Genomic DNA, 27670 nt, shown 5'->3' with positions numbered 1-27670 from the left:
GGGACAACTTACACCTTCAAGTCAGTGGCACTGCTATGGGTACCTGCATGGCCCCACGGTATGCCAACATTTTTATGGCTGACTTAGAACAACGCTTCCTCAGCTCTCCTCCCCTAGCACCTCTCCTCTACTTGCGCTACATTGATGACATCTTCATCATATGGACCCATGGAAAGGAGGCCCTTGAAGAATTCCACCTGGATTTCAACAATTTCCACCCCACCCCACCATCAACCTCAGCCTGGACCAGTCCACACAAGAGATCCACTTCCTGGACACTACAGTGCTAATAAGTGATGGTCACATAAACACCACCCTATACCGGAAACCTACTGACCGCTATACTTACTTACATGCCTCGAGCTTCCATCCAGGACACATCACACGATCCATTGTCTACAGCCAAGCCCTAAGATACAACTGAATTTGCTCCAATCCCTCAGACAGAGACAAACACCTACAAGATCTTTATCAAGCATTCGTAAAACTACAATACCCACCTGGTGAAGTGAGGAAACAGACTGACAGAGAAAGACGGGTACCCAGGAATCACCTACTACAGGACAGGCCCAACAAGGAAAATAACAGAACACCACTGGCCATCGCGTACAGCCCCCAGCTCTCCAGCACATTATCAATGATCTACAACCTATACTGGAAATTGATCCCTCTCTCTCACAGATCTTGGGAGGCAGGCTAATCCTTGCTTACAGACAGCCCCCCAACCTGAAGCAAATACTCACCAGTAACTACACATCACACCACAGAAACACTAACCGAGGAACCAATCCCCGTAGCAAACCTCGTTCCCTACTCTGTCCCCATGTCTACTCTAGTGGCACCATCAGAGGACCCAACCACATCAGCCACACCATCAAAGGCTCATTCACCTGCACATCTACTAATGTTATATATGTCATCAGGTGCCAGCAATGCCCCTCTGCCATGTACATTGGCCAAACCGGACAGTCCCTGCATAAAAGAATAAAAATGGACACAAATCAGACAACATACAAAAGCCAGTAGGAGAACACTTCAATCTTCCTGGACATTCTATAACAGATTTAAAAGTAGCTATACTTGAACAAAAAATCTTCAGAAACAGACTTCAAAGAGAAACAGCAGAACTAAAATCCATTGCAAACTTAACATCATTAATTTGGGCTTGAATAGGGACTGGGAGTGGCTGGCTCATTACAAAAGCAACTTTACCTCTCCTGGAATTGACACCTCTTCATCTATTATTGGGAGTGGACTACATCCACCCTGATCGAATTGGCCCTGTCAACACTGGTTCTCCACTTGTGACGTAACTCCCTTCTCTTTATGTGTCATTATATAATGCTTGCATCTGTAATTTTCACTTCATGCATCTGAAGAAGTGGTTTTTTACCTATGAAAGCTTATGCCCAAATAAATCTGTTAGTCTTTAAAGGTGCCACCGGACTCCTTGTTGTTTTTGGGGATACATACTGACACGGCTACCCCCAATACTTGACTTCAAGAATATTTAGTGCCCACATCAAGCTACCAGCCTTCCAGCAGAAGAATCATGATTTAGTTGCGGATTGGTCCTGCTCTGAGCAGGGGGTTGGACTAGATGACCTCCTGAGGTCCTTTCCAACCCTGATATTCTATGCTTCTATGAATCATAGAAATTAGAATTAGCAAAGTTCAATTAGCTTATCTCAAGGGTTCTCCATGTTTTTCATAGTGTGAATCACATTTTGATAGAGAGTTTATCTGTTGGACCCCTCCCTTCCCATTTGCAATGGTGTGGGCTGCTTGTCCTTGTGTCGGTGACTGAATAGCATCCCTATGGCAACTTGATTACAGGGGAAATATTAGTTATGTATTTAGTGTATTTTTGGATTTTAACGTGGTTCAGCAGCTGGAAACAAGGAGGTAGAGACAGCACTATGTCCCCAGACAGCTTTGCAGACATTATTGGTGGTCCTATTGGCCAGAGTTTGGGAACTCCCAGATTATACAATCTATGGCTTACTGGCAATATAGAATTTCTGCATTTGAGTGCCTTGAGTCATTTCACCATCTCCACCAGGGAGTCTAGCTAACATTAGTATATAGCTGAGAAGCAGGAAACATTCCCTATGCATTCCTTTGCTCTATTCCATCCCATTATACTTACATTCCCCGAAACAGTTCCCTTCCATCTTTAGTGTTTGCATTCTTCACAGAATTTTAGATTTTTAAGGTCACTTTAACAGCTGGGACAAAGGATGTATATTTTGTTTTTAATCTTATCCCAGTCAAAGTACTTTCAAGCCCCTTCTGTCCAAGGGGGAGAGAGACAATCCTGAACTCTGACCCTCTGCATGGTAATCCAATGAACTACCTCTAGGCTGCTCAGTCAGCACTGTTTTGTTATAAGGTTTATTTGTAATTTTAATAACAAATCCTACACACACTAGTGAAGTGTCAGATTATCATTTTCTGGTACTTACCTATGTGAAATGGTCCAGAACCCCAAGGTGTTCACCACCATTAATGAAGCCAAGAAGAAGTAGAATCTCTCCAAGTTACCCTCATTTAGGAAGTTTGGGAACCAATTGCCTAGTGAAGCAAATATTTGAAGCAGTGTTAGTTTAGTCAGCTGGCTAAGAGGTAGGTCACATATAAGTTATTGAAATATAAGCTTTTGTAAGAGCACCCAGATCCTACAGTGATGAGTGATTTGAATTCTATCATAGATATTTATATAGCCCCATTACCTCAGTATCTGAGCACCTCACAGTCTTTAACACATCTATTATACCCTTTTACGGATAGGTAATTTAGGCATAGGGAAACTAAATTACATATCCAAAGTCACAAAGGAATCTATGGTGGATCAAGGAATTGAACCTGGGTCTCTAGTTGGCACCCTAAACATTGGCCTATCCTTCCTCTCTGATCATCTTCTATATGCTTGTATTACACACACACAAATATACATTAAGAGAACATTATTAAAGTTGCAAAGTCAAGTATTCTAAAGTTGGGAAATGAAGAATTAAGGTTGCCCATGCAACCTTAATTAAACCTCTTGTGCATATGCCTTATGATGCAGTCTTTAATTACATGCTCACATACTATTTTTTCCACAGGACACTCACTGAGTGCACAGAATGAATGGTGTTCACTTTGTGAGAAATTATTCAACATTTTGTTTTTTCCTCATTGAGCAATAGGTGCCCCCAGGCCTTATTTATGGCACCCTATTAAACCCTACTTTTGAGACATTATTAGTTTCTTCCACTTTCCACTCCTCAGATGTCTCATCCCAGTCCCACTTTCCTTGCCTAGCAAATCCTAGTCTCACCCCAGTCTCCTCCTAACTCCACTCCAGTCTCCTTGTCCAGCCAGTCTCAGAACCACACCCCCCACTTCCAGCTCCTCATCCAATCTGTCTCTTCCCTCACCCTGGCACCAAGCCACTCCCCCTTGCTCACATTCCTGTCCTAACTGGCTCCCAGTCCCAGTCTCTGTCCCTGAACTCTTCATTCAATCTCAGTGTGTTTCCTCCCCACCTGCTGCTCATTATCTCAGGCTCATTGTCCAGCAAGTCCCAGTTCTCCCCCCAACACCAATTCCTTGTCAGATGCGCCTCCGCTCCTTCCTCCCTTCTTTTCCCTCTACACGGGTTCCTAGTCCCCATCTCCTTGCCCAGCCAGTCCAAGTCTCCCTGTAGTTCCTCATGCAATCTCAGTCTCCCTCCCACCTACTGGCTCCCAGTCCCAGTCTGTTCACCCAGACATTTGCAGTCCCCCCAACACAGCACCCAGATCCAGTCTTCGTGTCCAGCAAGTCCCAGTCTCTTTCTCTCTGCACCCCCCACCATTTGGAACAAAACCACATTTTTCAAAATTTGCTGTGAATGGGAAATGTGCTAATGTATATCTGAGAAGGTAAAGTCAAAGTGCTTCAGGCCTTCCAGCAGCACCACCCACCAGTCACTGAAAAAACAGGAAGCTTTGCCTTTTTGTTGCTTAACATACTGGCCATGGATCTGCAACAGCTAGGACTTTCTGGTCCTCTTTATGCTGCACACCATAGCTATTTGTAAATGCGCTAAAAGCACAGACCCTTACCACTTGGCCTTTTGGTAGTATAGAGCCTATGACACATTTCAGCACTTCAAATTCCAGCAAGTAGGGGTCAATGGCACATATGCACATACCCCAAATTCTTGAGGTGTTTTGGACAGTAACTGCAATACTTTAAAAATTCCCCCCTGCCGGTCAGATATGCTGTGCACATCACAATTGCAGGAGCAGATTTGCTCTTGGTAACTGTAGAGATTGGGTTTCACAGAAGGAAGCCAGTCATTAGTTAGCCTGGATTTCCAGAAGTTGAGTTCTTGAAGGATGATGAAATATAGTTAACACACAAAACCAAACTGAAACCACAGAGTGACAGAGGAGCTAAAATATCAGAACAAAACTCTACAAGGCAGTATCAAGCCCTTATTCTAACTGGGAACTCAGCCTGCTTATCACCAAGAAAAACAACAGCTTTCTTCACTCCCCCGTTTCCAGTGTGAAGTCCTCTAGCATTAGAAAGCAGCTTTTCCCCAGAAGGTTTTGCTAAAAGGGGAATAAGAAAAACATAGCTTTTCCTTTTGCAGTTGTGCCATTGGAAACTAATAGCCTTAATTGACGTAAGCTGTCTGATGGCATTCTTAGCTCAGTTTGCAAGAGCTACTTAACCTAATTAGAATGAGGAGGAGAAGAAAACTGCTTCAGTTTGAGAGAGTGACCAGTCAAAGGACTGAAAAAAGGATCTCTGCTTTCCTCTTTTATCCTCATACACTTTCATCCGCACCTCAAAGTTGTAAACATCTCTTGGTCCACTAAGCAGTCCCCTTTAGATCTCTATGGATTGATAAGGATCAACTGTAATCAGTACAGTAGTTTTCCCTCCTCCTCCTCCTCCAAACTTTGTTCTGCACAGTGATGCCTCTCCGCCTGTCAGAGAACAGCACCACCTCACCTCTGCATATGTGGTTCCCTTTGTGGTATTACCTCAGAACTAGTTTTAAAATGTATCATTTAACATTGTCAGTTGACTGAGCTCCCAGGCACCATAACTTCATTTTAGTATCATATAAACTTTTACTGTCATAATTCACAATCAGGCAGTTTTTCATTTTACATCCCCCAGTGGCCGATAGAAAAAGGAGGGAGAGTGAGTGTATCTGATGAAAGGAAAAGCAAGCATGGGGTTCTGTACTACAGCTTTTCAAAGCAGAGTTCACACTGTCTGTTGGATTATTTACATCTGTTGGTCTAACTACGTGAGCAGCAGGAGCTTCGTAATGGAACTGGGTTTACAAGGGAATCCAAATAGAAAATATGTCATTAAAATACCACTGAATTATAAGAAAAATGAATTTAGTTCCACGCCTGTGCTCTGTAGAGTTTGTGGCTTCCAAGAAAACAGACCCAAAACAGAGTCCCTGAGACTGAGTTTTCAATGCTGGTGAAGGACTCCAAATTAATAATGTTGGAAATGGAAGCCCTCTTTTCATCTGCAGAACAAGTATAGTGATAAGCAGCATGATCTAGTCAATAGGACAGTGGACTAGGAATCAGGAGACCTGAATTCTACTTCATGCTGTGCCACTGACCTCCTGCATGACCTTCAACAAATCACTTCTCTCTGGGTTTATTTTCCCTCATGCTCTTTCTCTGCCTTGTGTTTGAACAGCGCCTAACCCAGTGGGGCCCAGATCTGAAGTGGGGTCTTTAGACAATAGTGTAATAGAAAATTGACAAGGAAAGCAACAATGCAAGCTCTCCCTCCTCTGAATCAGAAGGGACAGTTTTGGGGTGAGAAAGTTGTTCTGTCTTCAGGGCAGAGGTAAGACAATAGGCACACCGTGACAAGGCTCCACTTCCCACAGCCCTGTCCCTGTGTCATGCCCCCCGCTGCACTCAAAGTGGGAGGCAGCACTGGGGCTTCCTTACCCCTCTCCCCACCACTAGTTCTGGCAGCAGGGGCCATTCTCTCCCCAGTAATAGCAAAGATCCTCCTCCAGAGAGGCAGGGGTGGCAGCAGTACTGGGAGTCTTCTAAACACATACCTAGTACCCAGCATGTATTTGTGTGGGAGGCCCAGGCCTGCTGCACAAGGAATGGTCCAAAATTTTCAGTCAAAACTGGTTTTCAACTGAACATTGGCCTTGTGTTTAAAAAAAAAGTTCCACAGAAAGTTGAGACTTTCTGGGGCCGGACGAGTTGCATCCGAGAGTGCTAAAGGAATTGGCGGCTGTGATTGCAGAGCCATTGGCCATTATCTTTGAAAACTCGTGGCGAACGGGGGAAGTCCCAGATGACTGGAAAAAGGCTAATGTAGTGCCAATCTTTAAAAAAGGGAAGAAGGAGGATCCTGGGAACTACAGGCCAGTCAGCCTCACCTCAGTCCCCGGAAAAATCATGGAGCAGGTCCTCAAAGAATCAATCCTGAAGCACTTACATGAGAGGAAAGTGATCAGGAACAGTCAGCATGGATTCACCAAGGGAAGGTCATGCCTGACTAATCTAATCGCCTTCTATGACGAGATTACTGGTTCTGTGGATGAAGGGAAAGCAGTGGATGTATTGTTTCTTGACTTTAGCAAAGCTTTTGACACGGTCTCCCACAGTATTCTTGTCAGCAAGTTAAAGAAGTATGGGCTGGATGAATGCACTATAAGGTGGGTAGAAAGGTGGCTAGATTGTCGGGCTCAACGGGTAGTGATCAATGGCTCCATGTCTAGCTGGCAGCCGGTGTCAAGTGGAGTGCCCAGGGGTAGGTTCTGGGGCCGGTTTTGTTCAATATCTTCATAAATGATCTGGAGGATGGTGTGGATTGCACTCTCAGCAAATTTGCGGATGATACTAAACTGGGAGGAGTGGTAGATACGCTGGAGGGCAGGGATAGGATACAGAGGGACCTAGACAAATTGGAGGATTGGGCCAAAAGAAATCTGATGAGGTTCAATAAGGATAAGTGCAGGGTCCTGCACTTAGGACAGAAGAACCCAATGCACCGCTACAGACTAGGGACCGAATGGCTAGGCAGCAGTTCTGCAGAAAAGGAACTAGGGGTGACAGTGGACGAGAAGCTGGATAGGAGTCAGCAGTGTGCCCTTGTTGCCAAGAAGGCCAATGGCATTTTGGGTTGTATGAGTAGGGGCATAGTGAGCAGATTGAGGGACGTGATCGTCCCCCTCTATTCGGCATTGGTGAGGCCTCATCTGGAGTACTGTGTCCAGTTTTGGGCCCCACACTTCAAGAAGGATGTGGAAAAATTGGAAAGCATCCAGCAGAGGGCAACAAAAATGATTAGGGGTCTGGAACACATGACTTATGAGGAGAGGCTGAGGGAGCTGGGATTGTTTAGTCTGCAGAAGAGAAGAAGGAGGGGGATTTGATAGCTGCTTTCAACTACCTGAGAGGTGGTTCCAGAGAGGATGGTTCTAGACTATTCTCAGTGGTAGAAGAGGACAGGACAAGGAGTAGTGGTCTCAAGTTGCAGTGGGGGAGGTTTAGGTTGGATATTAGGAAAAACTTTTTCACTAGGAGGGTAGTGAAACACTGGAATGCGTTTCCTAGGGAGGTGGTAGAATCTCCTTCCTTAGAAGTTTTTAAGGTCAGGCTTGACAAAGGCTTGGCTGGGATGATTTAGTTGGGGATTGGTCCTGCTTTGAGCAGGGGGTTGGACTAGATGACCTCCTGAGGTCCCTTCCAACCCTGATATTCTATGATTCTATGATTTCTTTTAAACAAAAAGTTGAAATTTTCCTTGGCGGGGGTGGGGGTGTGAAATCTGCCCAGCTCTATCCTGCACTCACACAGCGTCATCTACTGGGGTGGCCTCCACAAAGCTGTAGGGCTTGAAGTTAAAATTCCATTGAGACACATGGGGGAGCTCACTCTGCTAGGAGCTATTGCTTCGGGATGTCTGAAGACTCAAAGCCTCCCTGCATGGATTAAAGTCTGTTCATGTTTTCAAGTTTTTCTTCTACACAATGAGACACAGAACCCTACTTGGTCTGTTTTGATTGTTCATTGTTTTAAATGGAAGCTGAGACTCTATTGTAATCACAGAACTCCAGGAGCTGGTGTCTCAGACACTGACTTGTAGTGTCTATGCTTTTAATTGGCAGTATCTCTACACCCCGGGTCAAGTCCTTGGCTTTTCTACTGAGATTGCCAACAAAAGTCCCAGTTGTGGGGATGGTTTGTCATGTGGATACTGGCTCACTGGGAATTAGACTTGCACAACAGTTCCCCTATTTCCAAGTTTATTCCAACATGAAAATTCTCATTGTTGATTCATGCTGTTAAATGTTATCAGCTACTTCTAAGCACGGATAGATTGAGATCCTTTTCCTTTTGGGTGTCAATGAATTGTGTGTGTTCCATGAGTGATTGGAAGAGCTACTTAACCTAATTAGAGCCATTGCAATCAATTTTACACAGAAGATTCTCATATACTACAGTGATGGGTGGCAATATAAAATGCCTCACAGCCTTAGTGGGGCTCAAGCTAGCATGCTAAAAATGGCGATATGGGCATTCTGGCTCAGGCTGGAGCTTGGGCGGGTTTCAGAGCCAGAGCCTGAGCCACTATGTCCACATGTCTATTTTTATCACTCTTTCTTGAGCCGTGTTAGCAAATCTCTGTCTACCTAGGCTGGGAGGCTTGCTCCCAGCTGCAATGTAGACCTAGCCTAAGACAGATGGTGTCTGGCTTGCACATGTATACAAAGAAAGAGGTAGTGGGTTGGGTTTTGCTCCATGCAAAGCCTGGCCTAATATGGGGAATGCAAGGACCACACTATGCCAGGTTTGGATGGAGCACAAAGCATATGCATGAGGCTAGTGCTGTTGCAGGCACTAGCCTCTCCAAAGCCGGAAGGGAAAGGCAAGGCTGTAAAATCACCATTTGTCCAAACAAGTTAGCAGGTCCACCTGGATACAGAGAAAAATGGATGCTGCATCTTCAGGGCTGTGCCTGGAGCTCTAGCTACACCACCTCCCTTGCAGGGCTGTATCTTGAAGGCACAGCAGAGCCCCAGGCTGGATGAGTAGTGTAGTTTGTTTACTGTCATATAGATAATGCCATAAACTCATAGTTAAAGGGTACAGATAGAACACAGTGATTACATCCCACCGACCAGTCTATCCTGAATAAATCCCAGATACTTACCTTTAACCCACTACTGAGACTTGGAGTAAAAAAAAACCAAACCCCACTTAAATTCAAATCTTTCAAGAGCCTCATATATCCCTCAATCAATCAATCAAGTGATGGGATATAGTTAATGCTTATCACTCCCAAGTCTAAGTCCATGCTGTCTCTCATCCTTATCGGTTAAACAGGTATCAGTGGACACTGCCATCTGGACGGTAAAACATCTTTTGGCAGTATCATATTTTGGTGCTAATCACACAGGTAAATTAAGAATATTGGTACCAGAGATCTTAACAGAAAGAGGCAATCTGGACTAATTTCCTCCCCTCTGACCCCCCCCCTTTACATACTTGCATTACTACTTTTAGATACATTTATTCTGAAATGATTAGCAAAGGAGGACAGGTTTAGTTTTGCATCTCTTCCATTAAAACGTCAGGAGAGGTAAAAGATGCGAAAGAGATCAGTTTCCCAGCTTGTACTGAAAATATCACTGTCACCCGTCATCTGTTTGCACTCATCAGATTTCAAGAAGTCTTATTTTATCATATTCACACCATCCTCCTTAGAGGAGTTAAAATGTGATTAATGCAGCCTAGACTCTGTGTGACTGATAGCTGATCAACTGTGCCAATAAAAAATACCCTAAGCTAGCGATATGGAGCACGATCCAAAAAAGGTTTAAGTAGTTTAATCAACACCTTTCATGCTCAGCGGTGTAATTCACAAATTTTATCCTTTCACTGACTAATTCAGTATGTTCTGAACAGCTTCCCCAAGAGCATGGGTACCACTGAACTAGGGGTGGGAGAATGCAAAATAGTTTAAGCTCTTGTTCCAGTAAACCTGAATCATGGGACAATGCACAACACACCTTGTTGCATTTAGCTCCACAACAGCACAATTCATGTGTCATCCTGCTTCACTGTCACAGAAGGAGGTCTGGACTTCAGAACCTAATCCAGGTTCAGCTGGCTTAAAAGCAACCGATTGAAGTTGGTTTGCCTTCCTCCTGCACCATGAGTTGTTCAGATATTATTTTTTTCAGAGTAGCAGCCGTGTTAGTCTGTATCAGCAAAAAGAATAGGAGGACTTGTGGCACCTTAGAGACTAACAAAGTTATTTGAGTATAAGCTTTCGTGAGCTACAGCTCACTTCATCGGATGAAGTGCATCCGATGAAGTGGGCTGTAGCTCACGAAAGCTTATGCTCAAATAAATTTGTTAGTCTCTAAGGTGCCACAAGTCCTCCTGTTCTTTTTGATTATTTTTTAGCACTCTTTATCATGGAACTTAGCTTTCTGAGGGATTGGGGTGTAGCTGATGTCAGTATTGGCTAATTGGTACTGGCCCTTAGTGTCATTCTCAGAAGTATTGCCTTTGAGGAGAATAAGTACAGTAAAGTGGTTCCCTGCATTGTTCAGACCTTCAATCTTACATCATGGAGACCAGTGACGGGGTCCACTCACCTCCCGTGAATGCCCTCTATCAGCTATGTGTGTGCCTGTTCTCTTTCAGCTCTGCACTGCTCATTGTGCCTTCCACTGGCATAGTACCTTCCACTTGCCTGAAGCCCCAGCACCTTCACTCCAAGGCTGAAGTCCTGCTTGTGTCTCTTCTGCCAGCCAGGAGCACCTTCCTTGCTCCCCTAGTTCCTGCCAGCAACTGAATCAACTTTGACCAGCTTGGCAGCTTGGAGGACTTATCCCTACTGCTTTTTCCTGGGGTGGGGTGTGGTCAGACCATGAGAACTCCAACAGGCATCCCCCGAGTCTACTACACCTCATCACAAGACTATTAAAAACAAAGATGGAAGGAAAAGTGAGTGAAGAGTTGGTCCTGATTCAGTTTACAAAGTCTCAGCGACCCAACAAACCCTGAAATTAGGGAACTAGACTGGATCTTTTATACCCCTTCTTTATGTGACTATTTGAATCCACAACCATATTTGATCATCTTCCATGACCATAACAAGATTAATACCTATCCATTATCCATATGTGGCATTGCGGACTTCATTAATCAATCTTCTACTCTTTAATATTAATATATTGTGTCAATCATTTCTTAGTTCCTGAACATCACTGGGGTCAAACTGCCTAGTTAACATATTGCAGAAGGCCCCCAAGTCCCCTCTAATTTGCATAACTTGCAGTCACCTGTTTACCTGCACAGCAAGAGAAGGCATAAGTGGTTACCTGGGTATGTCCTCAGGCCTATATAATTTTAACAAAAAACCCCTGCCTTTGCCTGATTAGAACCAAGACTCTCATGCTCAGCCTCATACCAATAAAACAGGCCACTAACGATAATAAAAGCATACTAACACAATTATTTATATTCACCTACTTCCTATTACAGCTTCAATAACTTCCATTATTATTTCTGTAAGCATGCTTAGCAGATATATGATATTTTACCCCAAAACTATAGACCCTCCATGATCAGGTCAGAGGTCAACAGTCAACAATAAGCAGCTCTGGAGGTTTTTAAAGCAACAAGAACTACTTTACTCATACCACTTGTAGCAATACAAGACAAGCACCAAGAAAGGTAATCAAGAATGACATGAGAGTAACAGCCTAATACAGACACTTTAATCATGCAAAAATAATGGAATAATTTGGAAAAGGGCATCATGTCTGACACTATTTCCAGAAAGGGCATCAAAACATAGATGGAGCAGCAGTGAATTCTTGCATTCCTTTAGAAATGAGGCAAGAAAACCTCTGCTGGTTTCATTATAATTTAAACTCAGCTCAAAAGGTCTGAATTTTTACAAACAAGCCTAGCTTAATTCATGGTTCAGAATCAAAAGTTGACAGAAGTAAGTAGCAAGTATTACAATATTCATAAAGTCTCCCATTTAAGAGGTTATACAATAGAGATACAGAAATATTTACATTATATTTAAAGGTTGTGTGTCTGTCAGAGATGCTAGTGAGTGGCCACCCATGAGGACTATTGTGAGGGGCCGTCCAAGTCTCTGGATCCCCTGAGGAATGTTAAGCCCCTGCAGCCTGAACAGAGTTCACCCACTACCCCAAATTCAGGGTCCCCTAGGCAAACTCTCAGACCTTCTAGCTGGCACCCCCTTCTGAGAGTTGGAACTCCTGTCCATCCACCTGGGCACACTGCTGACCCTTGAGACTCCCCAGTACTTAAACACAGTCCTTTACCAAAAGTTCACCCTAAAGGTGTGAAGCTTCTGCTTTATTACTTGTCATGCAGTAGTTGTCAAACAGTCAACACACACACTTCACATAGTCTAACACCTTTATGCTCTTTTGCACTTAATCATGTACAGCACAGGAGAGTACAGAACAAATAACACAAACATATTAAACCTCAATGTCCCTTACTGTCAAGCTCACCATCCCCTTGTGAGTCTGTGGGGAATTAACTGGGTTCCAGCAGGCAGTGTGTCCCTACCTCATGAGGTGTTACATGCTAGGTTGCTTCTTCTTCATGGACAGGAGAAAAAGGACCCCTGAGCAGTACAGCTTCTGTCCTTTTAAAATCTCCAGTCCCACTGTGTCAGGTGATACCCTTGCCAGCCTCCCCACATGAGCACAGACCCTTGCCAAGTGACTTCATTGCAACCTTCTCACTGCTTAACTAGTTTTTCTTGACCGGGACTAGTCTTGTCTACAGTGAAATGAGCTCCAACAATAGGGTACTTAAGAGTCAGCTACCCTCTTCTGTTATTCTTTTGCCACCATCCTTTGGAATTTCAATCCAACAGAGGTAAAGAGACCATGCAGAAGGCAAAAAGCTGCACATTCAAAATGGTGTTTGCAGCCTGACACAGACACATAAGGTTCATAATCTCACACAGAATTCATAAATTGTACAGTCATATTCCCAAATCACAGTATCATTCCAGGAATGGTTGCTAGGGATAGGTGAACTGGTTCTGGTGAGGGTCGAGGCAAAAGAACCTCAGAGGAATCTCCACCCATTTTTAGAATGGAACTTCTGAGGCCCTAAAAATATATCAATCACATGAGAATGAAAGAGAGTAATATAAGTGTTCTCACTGGAAGAACAGTAGGACACCATTTAAGAACAATATTCCACTTGATTCTCATTATAGGTTTGCAGACTCACAAGGTGTGAATAAGAATCAGTCTTTTGAGGGGCTTACCCAGGCCAAACCCCGAATCTTATGAGTTCGGACAACCACTGAACCACCTCAGAAATAATCCCCCTCAGTGGAAAGTCGCTTTCAGTAGCTGTCTTCAGTTCTGTGTTCACTCACAGGAAGGCAGTAATGCAGATAAAGATGTGGGCTGAGATTTTGCAAAGATGACTATGGGATTTAGCCACACAACTCCCATAAAAATGTAAGAGGTGAATGGCTAAATCAGCCAGTTGCCTTTGAAAATCTCAGCGACAGCTGGTTGAAACTCAAAATTTCCTTTCCATGGGAAATTCTGACAATTTTAAATATTTTTGTTCTGAATTGGAACAAAAAGTTGATACTGCAAAATTGCTTGCGAATCAAAAATTGCTAAAAAAAAAAGTTCTTTTGGATCAAAGTGTTTTGTTCCCCTGCCAAAAGAATTGTTTCAGTTTTGACTTTTGTTTGATTTTATATTTTTTTAAATCAGTAATTTCCTATTATAATTGGTATAACAAAAAATATAAAATGACATCATGTTGTGACATGACATGAGTCTAAACATTTTGACTTTTATAACATCATATACATTGTTATATTTAATTATAACAAACATCAAAATGATAGTTAAAATAAAACTTTTTTCCTCAACAAAACAAAATATTTCAACTTTTTAAAAAAAAATAATTTTTATAATTTTATCACTGAAAATTTTGACAAAGTTGATACATTCTGGGAAAATGCTGATTTAATGAAATCAACATTTTAGAAGGAAATGTGCTTTATTGGAAAATTTTTGACCAGCTGTAACCTCAACTATTAGGCCTGTTGGCCCTTCTGCTTGAAGACTTGTAGGTGACTTGTGGAGCTAGGCATTTTAATATCCATTTTCATTTCTAGATGGAACTCATGGCTTGAAATAAAATTCTATCTAGTTGAAGTGTTAACTTAAGCAAATATAAGAGAAATTTCATTACAGAAGTGAAACAGATTAAGATACCAACTACTTGTACATCCAGATTTTGGAAGCATGGATTAATATTTTCTGACACATACTTTTTCAGTGCTTCACAATCTTTTTAACTGCACTGTTCCCCAGGATAATGTCTCTTGGAGACATAGGTTCAACCCAAGTCGCTCTGAAAATTGGCAGCTGTTTGTACTACAGCCAGCAACAGTAGCATGTTAAAAGGGTGCTTCTTGAAATGTGGTAATGATCAAATTTATGGATGTCAAGCAATCAGCAAAACTGGTACCAAAATATGGTACCTATTTTGGGCATATAAACAAAGACCCTATCCTTTTGCTCTAAGTACTTCCTGGCGTTTTAAAGGTAATTATAAAATAGATAACTCCAACATCCTAACTGCATCTAACAAAGGTTCATCAACAAAAATGGTATTTTTAAGAACTGTGCGCCAGATTCCTACCATGACCAATTCAGAAGAGTAACCAGGTCAGATTTATAATAAATGCTGTCAGTTGGTTGAATGTACGGAATTGGCTTAGAAATGCCATGAGAATGAGTTTTCTGGGAATGCTAGCTCTTTTCTAAGTGGGACAGAAATACTGTGAAAATATCTTGTCACAACATTTTCTTATTTTTGGGTTCTGGCAGCACCTGGGCATGTGTGAAAAATGAAAGAACAAGGAAATATTTAACTTCAAAAGAAAGGTTCAGTTAGAGCTTGGTTTCAGCTCTGGGATGAGGTTCAACTTCACCCTTATTTTGCTGGCTGCATGAAATTCGAGGTTGAGCTTTTCATAGCTGACTAAGCATCAGACTGTGCCACCTTTACTCACACCGAGTAGTACCTAATGCCATTGATGCTTCCATTAAGGTCAATGACTATTTGCAGAGTAAGATACTACCCTGTGGGAGATAGGGTGGCAAAATATGGCCCTGGAGGGAGTTAGCCACATATTTCTTGTTATTTCAATAGGAGCTGTCTCTCTAAATCTCCCTGTCAGTTTTGCAAATCTCCACCCATTTTTCTTGTCCTTACACTCAGGATCCTGGTACAATGTACCTACAATATATTCTACTATTCCACCTTTTGTAAAGCACTGAACACACATTCTGGTGGCTCAGATGATCCCCAAGTAAATGTGGCTGGGGATGCACATGTGCTGAGGGTGCTGGAGGATGAAGGGTGCTTGATAGCCAATTTATTGCCCATGATTTCAGAATAGAAAGCACGGGGCTCCTCACAGATGCCATTCTCTAATTACACCACCTATCAAAAGTAAGAGGACTCATTAAAATTTGATGAATATAGCTGCAAGTCTATTTCCTATCTTAATTCTATCTTAATTGTGAAAGTAAATCAATAAACTTTGGCAGCCACTCTTATGCTGTTACATGCTTCTCCAAATCAATAGCCAATAGGATTAGAAAACTCATCTCTCAAACATACAGCATGAGCACATTCTTACCTTGAGAGCCTACGTATGTTGTCTGAACAATAAAGGCTCCCATAAAACAAGCAGCTCCATTGAAGATGGTCAAAAAGTGCATGGCGATCCCTCGAATTCTGCCCGGCACAAGCCTGAATGTTAGTAAGGAACCTTTGCAAGGAAGCAGAAGATAATTACAAGTTACACAAGGAAATAACCTTTCAGGGATGGTGAGGTGAATGATACAATTATTAGAAATCCAATAAATTTAAAAAAGAAAAGAGCGCAGAGTCTACTGCAACAGGATACACCATGAAGCTTATATTCCACTACTTTTTAAATATACAGTGAAACCGGCTCATTATGTAAGGGCAACCACAACTGATAGAATGTGACACTTCAATAGGTTAAGTTAAGCCTGCTTAAAATGATCATACAGTTGACCATCCCAAATCAGTCATCTAGTAATACTGCTACTTTGCATGTGTGTATTCCTTTCCATCCAGTGATCACAGTGCCTTTTACAATTCCTTAATTTAGCCTCAAGTGGGAAAGTTCTCGTTTCTCCATTTTATACAAGAGGAAGCAGGTTGTGAGATGCTGTATCTGACCTCAGGCAAGTCACTATAAGTGGCGGAGCTAGGAATAGAACCCAGATTTTCAAGAGTGACTAGTGATTTTGGGGGCCCAACTTGAGAAACCTTGAAGAGGCTTGGATTTTCAGAGCATGGAAGATCAGTACCTCTGAAATTCATACTGCCAATTTAAGGTATTTGATGCCAGGTACCAAAAAACATAAGGACCTCTCCTCCACAAAGTGACTAGTCAGTTTTGAGAAATCTTGCCTCTCCATCCCAACTTTCAGCCCACGTCGTAACCAAAAGTCTGACCATCTCTAGTTGAGGGATCTTACTAACAAAACAAAAACAGCAGACGCTACATGTGGTAGCTTGGGGAGGCTTTAGAGAGATTAGAGGTGTTTCTTAATGCACTACATTGCTTTATCTACACAAAAGTTTTCCACCGTTACTATCAGCAATTGCACTAGTGCTTCCAACAATTGGGGGTGCTAGTGGAGACAAGGCTGCCATGGTTATCAGTGTTTTTAGATGGTGTCATTTAGATTTGTTTTGAGCAGCATTTAATGACATGTTAACAATGCTAGTGGCTTCAGCAGCTTTGCTACATTCATGCTCCCCACCTGATGGGTGGAGATGCATCAGTAGGCGATTTTTGCACCTTTCCCAAAAAAAGTTTAGTGTACAGCCTAATGCTACAGTAATGTTCAAGCATTTCAGAAATGGTGCAGGGGAATTTAATCATCACCCTGTTCCTTTGCAATGGCTTTGCTCAGTGGCCAGAAGAGTCAGTAGAAAATAAAAATAATCAATAAAAGACCATTTTTTTTCTCCTAGAAGAAATTATTATAGGAGTCCTATCTTTCAACTCTCTGTAGATTTTTTTAAAGGAACAGCATTAAGAGTTTTTGAGGAATAAAGCCATAGGCAGCCATGGATTTGTTGCAGAAATTTAGTTCCTCCTGAACAGGTTCAGGATTTGCATTGGCCTGGTAACAGGAGGGTAGCTGCTTCAACTAGCAGCCTACATCCAGGTCACATATGAGCAAAGTTCCTCTGTTTAGTTGTAGGGGTGAGCCAAATACTTGGAACCACAGGGATAAATTGAAAATTTTCAACTGGATCTTAAGTTTAATGCAACCATAATAATATGTTTGTAACTTTAACAGAACAGAAATTGCCTGAGGAATTCACCAGTTTTGTCTGCACTCTGCAGTTGTGCGGTGAGAGTGGCAAACAGCAGAACTCCATGGGATGCACTTTATTCATGCTTGGCTTAGAAATATCCAGAGAAGTAGAAGAATCTCTTAGAAAACTGATGGAAGAAGTGGATAACAGCCTAACGCTACCAGTTATTCCATTAGCTTAAGTGGCATATGTCTGTGCAGTGGATCTAAAGATCCTTAACCCAGCTGATGACCCATGGCAGGATATGTGCGTGTTGTTCCACACGATGGAATTTGTTTATTCAGGTTGCTTTTTTAAAAAGCTTAAGAAATTACACTGTAAAAGAACAGCTATAAAGAATATGATGGTTGCAAAATCAAGCTTTCAAGAGCCTTGGCAACCCTACGAACAGGATGCACCAGCAATCTTAATTCCACCATTTCCTATCTTTTCAGAATTTGACCTCCCGAATATCACAAGCCATAAAATGCTACCAGGCAGTTCCTGCATCAAATCCATCACTCCTAGTTGAGCTAGAGCATATTTTATAGAAAGCCATCCACTCTTGATTTAAAGACTGAGTATTGGAGAACCCACTACATCCCTAGGTAAGTTGCTCCAATGGTTAATTACCTTTATTTTTAGGAACTTGTGCCTTATTTCTAGTTGGAATTTATCTAGTTTAATCATCTAGCCATTGGACCTTGTTATGCCTTTGTCTGCTAGATTAAAGAGCCCTCTACTATCAAAAATCTTCTCCTCATACAGATACTTATAGACCATGATCAAGTCACCTCTTAACCCTTTCTTTTGTAAGCTAAATAATGAAGGTCACAATTTTCTGATACCCTTAGCCTGTAACTTAGAAACCACATACACCTGCCTCAGTGAAGTGCTCGAGATATAGGGATGAAGAGGCATTATGTATGTGCTAAGCATTAAATCCAGGAAAAATTATCCTTTGGGTGAGACCATGACCCTCAGTTCCGAGAAATCTAAGAGTATAAGAATGAAAATTCAAATGCTCAAAATATTCAAGTTATTTCCTACCCCTATGTAAAATCTGAACACTTCTGAAATTGTTTTAGAACAACAACAAGAAGAAGAGAAATATACACAATATATTATTCTTTCTGTGGAATTCACCACTTGAGAAGGTCATTTAGTCAACTACTGTAAGTGTAAAACAACTGTTTTAAAAGAGCTCTGAATACCTTTTGAAGGCTAACAACATTTGTAGTTATGCAAGCTAAAATAAGGGTAATCAAATCTCATGCTTCTCACTATAAATTAACAACTTGCAGAGGGTAGAAAGTCAACATACAAGTGGGAAAGGATGGAGTTTGCCTACTGTAGTTATTGGCTCCACTGCTCATGGGTGGATTACAAGATTTAATGGTCCAATGGTCTGACCAGGACTGACAAATTCTAAAATCCTCTTAATCTCAGAGAACATTATTGTTCACTGTGCAGTACAGCAAAGAACAGAAATTAAGCTCCTTCAGTGCAGGTGATGAATAAGCCTATTCAGAAAGCCCGTGGAAGAGAGCCAGGGGTGAGAAATCAGATGACAGTCATTTTAATTCTTGTGAAGTTAATGTAATTCCCTGTTAGTTGATAAAATGTACTTACAGGTGGGAGTTACCAAAGCTTCAGCCACTCCAAGTAAAATGTACTGAGGAGCCAGATGAAAACAAGGCATGGAGGAAACTGGAAGCACCTTGCCTGACAGAGTCTGTTCCACCTGAGGGAAGCGTTTCCTGTGTATTTCAGAAAAGCCAGCGACCATCACAGACAGAGCCGCAGAGAGATGACCTACAACTGGGTAAATGGAGCAAATAGGGAGAGAGGCTTTTTGACAAGAATGAAGTTATAGGATTCCAGTATATTCAAGTGACGTATGATTGTAATGTATTCTTTTAAAAAACATGGTAATAAAATGTAGTTCAGTGGGTTCTTAATTATCCATGCATACAGCATAACACATTTGCACAGCACTTCAGAACATAGATAAGAAGTGTTCTCTGCCCACAGGAGCTTACAGTCTAAACAAGATATGGCAAAGGGCGACAGCTGAGCACAGGGAGTTCAGCTTTGGGGGTCCCCAACTGTGAGAAAAGAGGAGGCATTTTTTAAAGAAGCATTTTAAAGGAGAGAGAAGGTGGTAAGTGGAGGAGGAAAAGGAGACTTTTGAAGGTATAAGGGGTCACATGAGTGAAGGCATAAGGCAGGAGGAGAAGAGGGTGGGAGCAAGGTGAGAAGGCTACAAAGAGCATGGATGCACTTTACACTGCCAGTAAAAGGGTTATGGTCTGATCAAGGGATGTACCCATATGACCTGTGTCTTGTTAGCCCATTCATCAGATGTGGAAGAGCACAAGACCCACTTAGGACCACTCAGAGCTTTCTGAAGCTCTTATTAGACAGGTATAATTAGCGGCTCCATAGTTAAGGTTGCATTTAATTTAATTTGTAAAGGTGGTTTTAACCCCCTTTTACCCTGATTCTGAACTGCAATATACACTGTCAGACCCCTGGCATCCTCATGGAGCCCCCTCAACTTCAGTAAGGCTCCACATGGGTGCAGAAAATCTATTTAGTAGCTTATGAAGGAGGATATTATTTGGTCACACAGGTTCTGTGACTTTAACAGATCTCTGTGACTTCAGCTTCAGTTTTAGCCCCAGGCAGCTGAGCTCTGGCTGTCAGCCCTGGGTGGCCAGGCTCTGGCTTCAGCTTGAGTCCCACCATGACCACACTCTGATTTTGTACCTTTTCCCCCATAACAGTTCCATGAATTTTGCTTAGTTTTACCCCAACAAAATTGTATTCATACTTATGAGTTAAGAGTTAAAATATCTTATTTAACATTACAGGACATAACTTTTTTTGAGAGGGGGGGGCTTTAACTAGTTCACCCTTTTCACACTGTCCAAATACATATTAATGGAGCTTGGCTTGATCTGGGTGAATTCTACTGACCTAATCTTTTGAAAATACATTTATTAGAGATACACCTTTTTGCTATATTGTTTAACATTTTAAGATAAGGTGAGGCTGCAGTACTGGAAAAGAAAAGTAATCTCATTCTTAAATAACTGTATTTATTTTTGTTATAGTGAAGCAGAAGTTTTCATCTGAACCCAGATCCAGGCAATCCCCTTAAGTTTGGTTCTTAACAGAGAGGAAATGGCGTAAAAGCTATAATATGGATTTGAAAGTTCACAGCTCTCTAGTTTCCACTCATATCTCAAAGATCTTGATCACAAGAGATCACATGACTACAGTTGCCTCTGAGCATCCAATAATGTCACTGGATGACTCATGAACCACTGTTAAATGCTGTCGTACTAGTGATTAAAAGTGGGGTCTGCTTCTCTACTCACCATCCCCACCAGTGCAAGATAAGTGCAAAGTAGCTATAAAACACTATCCTTCTGACCTGGTGGTATTTGAAATGCTATGGACTACAACATAAGTGTGAGGGATGGTACTAGCAACAGTACTTATGCCACCCATTTATACTATTGGGTATCTATTGTGTAGACAGAAAGAAACTGTTGTAACTCCACAAATCTATATTGAGGCCCAAATGTTCAGAAGTGACCTCTAATTTTAGGTACCCAATTTGGGACACCTGCATTTCACAGGTCCTGGGCACCTGCAACTCCAACTGACTTCATCTAGAATTGTGAAATTTCAATATCCCTGAGAATCAAGCCCTAAAATACCGGAGCTGGCTGCAAAAAATTTTATCGGCTTAGAATCATAACTTTTGACAGTTCAGGCCGAAATACCTGAGCTGTGTGCTAAGTTTTGCCTTGTTTTATGAAGCTTCATGCTGTTCTCTGTCCCAAAATTGTTCACCTTCTGCAGTACAATATTCAAAGGGTGGTTGTTTCTGAGACTGTTTAAATTATACCAAAGTCAAGATTACACCGAAGTTGAGACAAAAGAGATAGAACATTGAAGGTTTTGGTATCCACATGACCTAAAAAGTCAAGTCCTTGTGTGGTCTCCTTTCCCCCAGCAAAACTCCTTTCTAACCCCTGCCACCAGTCTGAAATTTTCCTGCATTTCTAGAACTCGTAATACACATTTTTAAAAACAAAAACTGCATTCTGGGAAGATTTTATCATTGATTAAGGCCCCTTTAGTGTTTATTAGGAACCTGGATGAATTATTGCTTGAAAATCAATGACAGGAGAGCATTTTATAGCAGATGCATCATGTCAAGGATAGGTATAAAGCCCTCAAGGAGCTTCTTGCAATCTATTATGTCAAAAGTTCCCCAAATAAAAAGCTATGTTAGTGTTGGGCAAGCCACAGAGGATTCAGACAGACAAATATTACTACTTGGTATTTTATATATAGTGTTTTTCACCCTAGGTCTCAAACTACTTCATAAATACTTATTTAATACCTGAATACCCTACTATGTTAGGTATTCCAGGAAGACTGAAATTAAGAGACTTGCCCAGGATCACAAATCTGATAGAGCCAGGAACAGAGAAACCAAGAGAGACCCAGCTTCCATTCATCTCTTCTAGCCACTGGACCTCATTCCCATATCTAACTCCCCCCCCCCACCCCACACACACACACACACAAAGAAGAGGTTTTGGATACTTATCCAAAACTTGGATTTAATACTTATGACAGCAGGTTGTCTTGAACCCTTCAGTCATTCTTATGATTTTTGTCTGAACCCTCTCCAATTTTTCAAAGTACTTCTTGAATTGTTGACACCAAAAATGGGCACTATATTCCAGTGCCTAATAAAGAGAGAATATAACCACCTTACTCCTACGCCATATTCCCCTCTTTATACATCCACAGAACTCATTAATCTTTTTGGCTACAGTGTAGCACAGAGAGCTAATGTTCAGCTGATTGCCCACCATGACCCCAAGTCCTTTTTAAAGTTACTGCTTTCCAGGATACAGTTCCCATCCAGTAAGTATGGGTAATGTTCTTTGTTCTTAGATGTACAATATTTCATTTGTTAGTATTAAAACACATAGTATTTGCTTGCACTCAAATTACCAAGTGATTGATACAGCTCTATATCAGTAACCCATCCTCTTCACTATTTACCACTCCCCCAATCTTTCTGTCATCTGCAAATGTTCAGTGATGACGTTTTGTTTCCTTCCAGGTCATTGATAAAAATATTAAATAGCATAGTGCCAAGAACCAATCCCTGAGGGACGCCACTACAAACACATCTAGTTCCTGATGATTCTGCATTTATGATTATATTTTGACCTTTGAATTAGCCAGTTTTTAATCCATTTGCTGTGTGCCATCATTCTAATTTCTGAATCAAAATATCATGCGGTTCAGGTCAAAAGTCTTACAAAGCCTAAGTACAACACATCAACACCATAACCTTTATCAACCAAACTTGTAATCATATTTTAAAAAAATATATCAAGTTAGTTTGACAGGATCTGTTTTCCATAAACCCATCTTGACTAGCATTAATGTTACCTTCCTTTAATTATTTATTAATGAACTCCTGTATCAACTGTTCCATTAATTTGCCTGGGTTCGATGCCATGCTGACAGGCCTACTGTTATCTGGGTCATTCCATTTACCCTTTTTAATTATTAGAACATTAGCTTTCTTTCAATCCTCTGGAACTTTTATAGTGTTCCAAAAGTTATAGAAAATTATCGCTAATAGTTCAGAGAGCTCCTCAGCCAGCTCTTTTAAAATTCCTGGAAGCAAGTTATCTTGATCTGCCGATATAAAAATGTTTAGCATTAGCAGCAGCTGTTTTACATCCTCCTTAGTTACTGATGGAATGGAAAGTAATAAGCCATCTGGCTTTTCCCCAAATATAAAACAAATATTTATTGAACACTTCTGCTTTTCTGCATTATTATTGACAATTCTACCTTTTTCATCTAGAAATGGACCTGTACCATGATTAGAATTTCTCTTATTCCTAATATACTTAAAAATAAAATGATGTCCTTGCTCTGCTGGCCAGAGAGTTTGCCTTGTGTCCTTTTGCTTCCCTTGGCAATTTTCTATAATTCCTAACTTCTGGTTTATAGTCATTACTATCAATGTTTCTTCCATTTGTTATATGTTGTTCTTATTATAACTGCTTTCCCTTTAAGCCATTTTTTAAAAGTATGGCCTTTTTGCTTGATTGTGACTTTTTGGATATCTAGTAAAATATTCTTAAGCAATCCCCAATTATCATTTACATTTTTCTGTTTAAATTATTTCTCCCAATTGATTTAACTCATAGTTGGTTTTAGATTTATGAAATTTGACCTTTAAAGCACCAAGTATATTTATTAATTGTTTGGACTTGATTAAATTTATGTGCAAGCAGAATAAAGTCATGATCACTAGTACCCTAAGCTACCACTAATATTTAGTTCTGTGATCAATTCCTCTTTATTTATCAAGACAAAGTCTAATATAAAACTCCCTCTGTGCTGGATGCAACACTTCTTGAGTTAGGAAATTGTCATCTATAATTACTTAGAAATTCCAAAGGTGTTTTCATAGTGGCAGGCTGAGACCTCCTTCATACATCACTCAAGGACTGGATACATGGTAGGGTAGTGCACACAAGCTTGCTAAGCAGAAACAACCTGCATAGACACTGCTACAGTGCAGTGAAAGCCACGGAGATAAACTGGCCACCAGGAAATTTAGACTAGAAATTAGACGAAGGATTCTTATCATCAGAGGAGTGAAGTTTTGGAACAGCCTTCCAAGGGAAGCAGTGGGGGCAAAAGATCTATCTGGCTTTAATATTAAACTCGATAAGTTTATGGAGGAGATGGTATGATGGGATAACATGGTTTTGGTAATTAAATATTCATGGTAAATAGGCCCGATGGGATATTAGACGGGGTGGGATCTGAGTTACCCAGGAAAGAGTTTTCTGTAGTATCTGGCTGATGAATCCTGCCCATATGCTCAGGGTTTAGCTGATCGCCATATTTGGGGTCGGGAAGGAATTTTCCTCCTGGGCAGATTAGAAGAGGCCCTGGAGGTTTCTTGCCTTCCTCTATAGCATGGGGCACGGGTCACTTGCTGGAGCATTCTCTGCTCCTTGAAGTCTTTAAACCACGATTTGAGGACTTCAATAGCACAGACATAGGTGAGAGGTTTTTTGCAGGAGTGGTGGGTAAAATTCTGTGGCCTGTTGTGCAGGAGGTCAGACTAGATGATCATAATGGTCCCTTCTGACCTAAATATCTATGAATCTATGAGTGTGGCTTAGCATACTGCTCTTTCATGGACAGCTGGAGAGGATGCTTCTGAAAAATGACCCAACTGGTCAGGGAAATGTTGTGCTCCTACTATGAGGCCAGGGGTTAGCTGTGGGTAATAAATGCATTGTTACCAAGAAGACTACTAAAATATGTTTGTGTATTGAGTTTTATGAGGAATTTACATGGGGAGCTGTTCCTCAATGAAAATTTTTAGTCAGTTTTACCAAAAAAATCTATTGAGGTAACAAACAACATAGGTAACAAATTATATTAATTGAATAACAACAATTAAACATGAACACAGTACAAATTTAAGACCAACGGAACTATAACATTGCCAAACTATGGAGTGCTCACAATCTCCTGTAAGTGATGATGTGTTTGAAAGTGTTCTTCTTCATCTCCAGGAGGTTGGTGGGGTGGTATTAGTAGCCAACATTTAGTGTGACCACTAGGGGGCATAGAACAAGGAGGTAAGACTGTGTAGGAAATAAAGTCAGTCTTCTTTTGCATTCACTCCAACTACGGGTGAGTCTCTAATCTCTACCTCGTGTCAGAATGGGATTAAATAAACATCCATAAGATCACAGAACACCCCTACGAAAAGCGGGGGAAAGGAAACAGAAAAACATGCCCTCCAGACAAGCCAGAACAGGCAAAAAACTGCACAGAGCTGGGAGAAAAGGCAAAGAAGCCTGAAAACACAAAACCTAGAGAAACCTGTTACAGTGAGTCCAGGCTGCAACAGTGAGTGAGGGTCAGAACATGAAGCTAAAGCTAGGGACACAGCAACAACTCCCTTAAAGGGCCACATCACCTCAATCCACAGAGGCAAGAATAAAGGGGGTGGGGGTGGAAACACACGATAGTCTGGTAAAATAATAGAAGTGGCTACATTTTACCCAGCATTTTTTAAAATCCCACCCCCAGCAGAATTTGATTTTCATTACCCTGAAGGATGGTCACTCTGGATAAGCAGATTCCAGACGTTTGGTCAGAATTCCAGTTTACATCAGCAATTAGAGAAGAAACAAGTTAATACCCTGCTGTATACAATGGGATCTGTAGACGAGAATATTATCTTTCCCAGGAGCCTCACAGCAGCTCAGTTGAAGTAGTTCAATACAGTTGAAAAATTGGAGAAGTATTTCTTGCCACACCACAATGTAATTTTGAGCAGGCACCATTTCACTTATACAAGCAAGAGAAGGGGGAGTCAGTGAATGATTTCATAAACAGCCCTGCACAACTTAATCCAGTGCTGTGGCTATGGGGAGATGAGTGAAGAATTTATCAGAGACAGGCTTATTCAAGGGCTGAGGGACAGCCAACTATCAGAAACACTTCAAAATGATCCTAAACTCATACTAGAAAAAGTCAAGAACATAGTCCTGCAAAGTCAATACATAAAGAAGCAAGAGATTCTTCTCAGGAGTAACTTTGAGGAAGAATCCACCGTAGATACCACAGACATTGGGAGGAAAATATCTCAGGATGCCCAGAAACCTAACTTACCCAGACCAGTACAAGTACATAGGGACCCAGAGAGAGCGATTGCTAACATGGAGTAAAGAAAAGGAATACAGCAAGAGCATGAAAGAATGCCCATGGTGTGGCAAACCACCGCACAGCAAACAGCTTTGACCAGCAAGAACACCACATGCAGGAAAGGTCTTTTAAAAAGGGACATTATGCAGCAGTCTGCCAGTCTAAACATATGGTTACACCTGTCTTTCAAGAACATGACTCAGAAGACACTCCTACTTTGGAGCCATAGGAGATAACCAAAAAGAACCACAATTGGTCATCAGGAATTGCCTTGGGAAAATATAAAGCAAACTCCAAAATAGACAGGAGTTGATGTAAGTGATTCCAGAATCGTTTTTCAGTAGGATGAAACCATGGACATGTCAAGAACTAACAAAAAGATATTGAAAGTCCTAGGACAGTCCCCATTAAATGTGAAAGGAAAATTTTTGACCACTGAAACTCAGAAAAAAAGAAGACTATATCCAAAGAGGTCTACATTGTAGATGGCCTATGTACTGTGCTACTAGCCACCTACCAATCATAGCTCTAGAACCTGAGATCAGGAAGAGGTTCCCAAAATTATTCCAAGAACTGGGGGAAATGGAGGGAGAATCCACATTAAACTTATACCATTTGCTCTGTCGACATCTAGTAGAGTCCCCCTCCCATTACTTCCCAGGGTGAAAGAAGAGTTCAGCTGCATAGATCAGATGGGTGTAATTTCCAGAATAGACACTCCACCTGAATGGTGTGCTGGCATGGTAGTGGTCCCAAAGCCAAATGACAAAGAGTGGGATCTGTGTAAACCTTACCAAGATCAATAAGAATATCTGCAGAGAGCAACATGTACTCCTATATGTTGAACACAGTCTTGGATAACTTACTGAAACAGATGTCTTAAAATTGGATACTCCATCTGGGTTTTGGCAGATACCACTTGCTGCAGAATCTGCAATGCTAATGATCTTCATGATACCTTTTGGAAAGTTTTGTTTCAATAGGCTACCATTTGGAATACCATCTGCTCCTGAACACTTCCAGAGGACAATGTCAACTCCTGGAAGGGGCTTTCTGCCAAATGGATCCTTATCTTGTTATTTACTGATCGACCCTACATGACCAACATCTGTTTGCAGTCCTGGAAAAACTGGAAAAAGCAGGACTAACACTTAATGACAAATGCAAATTGTAAAAAGACAGAATCTCATTTCTAGGCCACATCATTGATGGGCAAGGATCAGATCAGATCCAGAGAAAGTGCTTTACACAGGTAAAGGAGCCTCAAAGTGTCAGTGAAGTTTGTTGATTCCTGGGTATGGTGACACTCCTAGGAAAATTTCTACTTCACCTGGTGGTGAGTTTGAAGCCATTATAAGATCTCATGAATTCACAAAATGCTTGGTATTGGGGAACTAAACAGAGTCAGACATTCAGAGAAACAAAGC

The 27670-nt window shown here is 41.4% G+C and overlaps 1 protein-coding gene across 1 annotated transcript in view; it reads right to left on the bottom strand.

The window, feature by feature from the left end:
• Positions 1-27670, bottom strand: part of SLC15A5 (solute carrier family 15 member 5) — a 61854-nt gene that overhangs the window by 2218 nt on the left and 31966 nt on the right. Inside the window, 4 exon segments of the mRNA XM_048836364.2 lie at positions 2466-2574; positions 15742-15873; positions 19080-19268; positions 23049-23241. Coding sequence (XP_048692321.1) covers positions 2466-2574; positions 15742-15873; positions 19080-19268; positions 23049-23241 — 623 coding nt within the window.

The sequence above is a fragment of the Caretta caretta genome, chromosome 1, assembly GCF_965140235.1.
Source record: "Caretta caretta isolate rCarCar2 chromosome 1, rCarCar1.hap1, whole genome shotgun sequence".
NCBI lineage: Eukaryota > Metazoa > Chordata > Testudines > Cheloniidae > Caretta > Caretta caretta.
The sequence above is the reverse complement of the archived record's forward strand: the minus strand, read 5'-3'. Positions and strand labels throughout refer to the sequence as shown.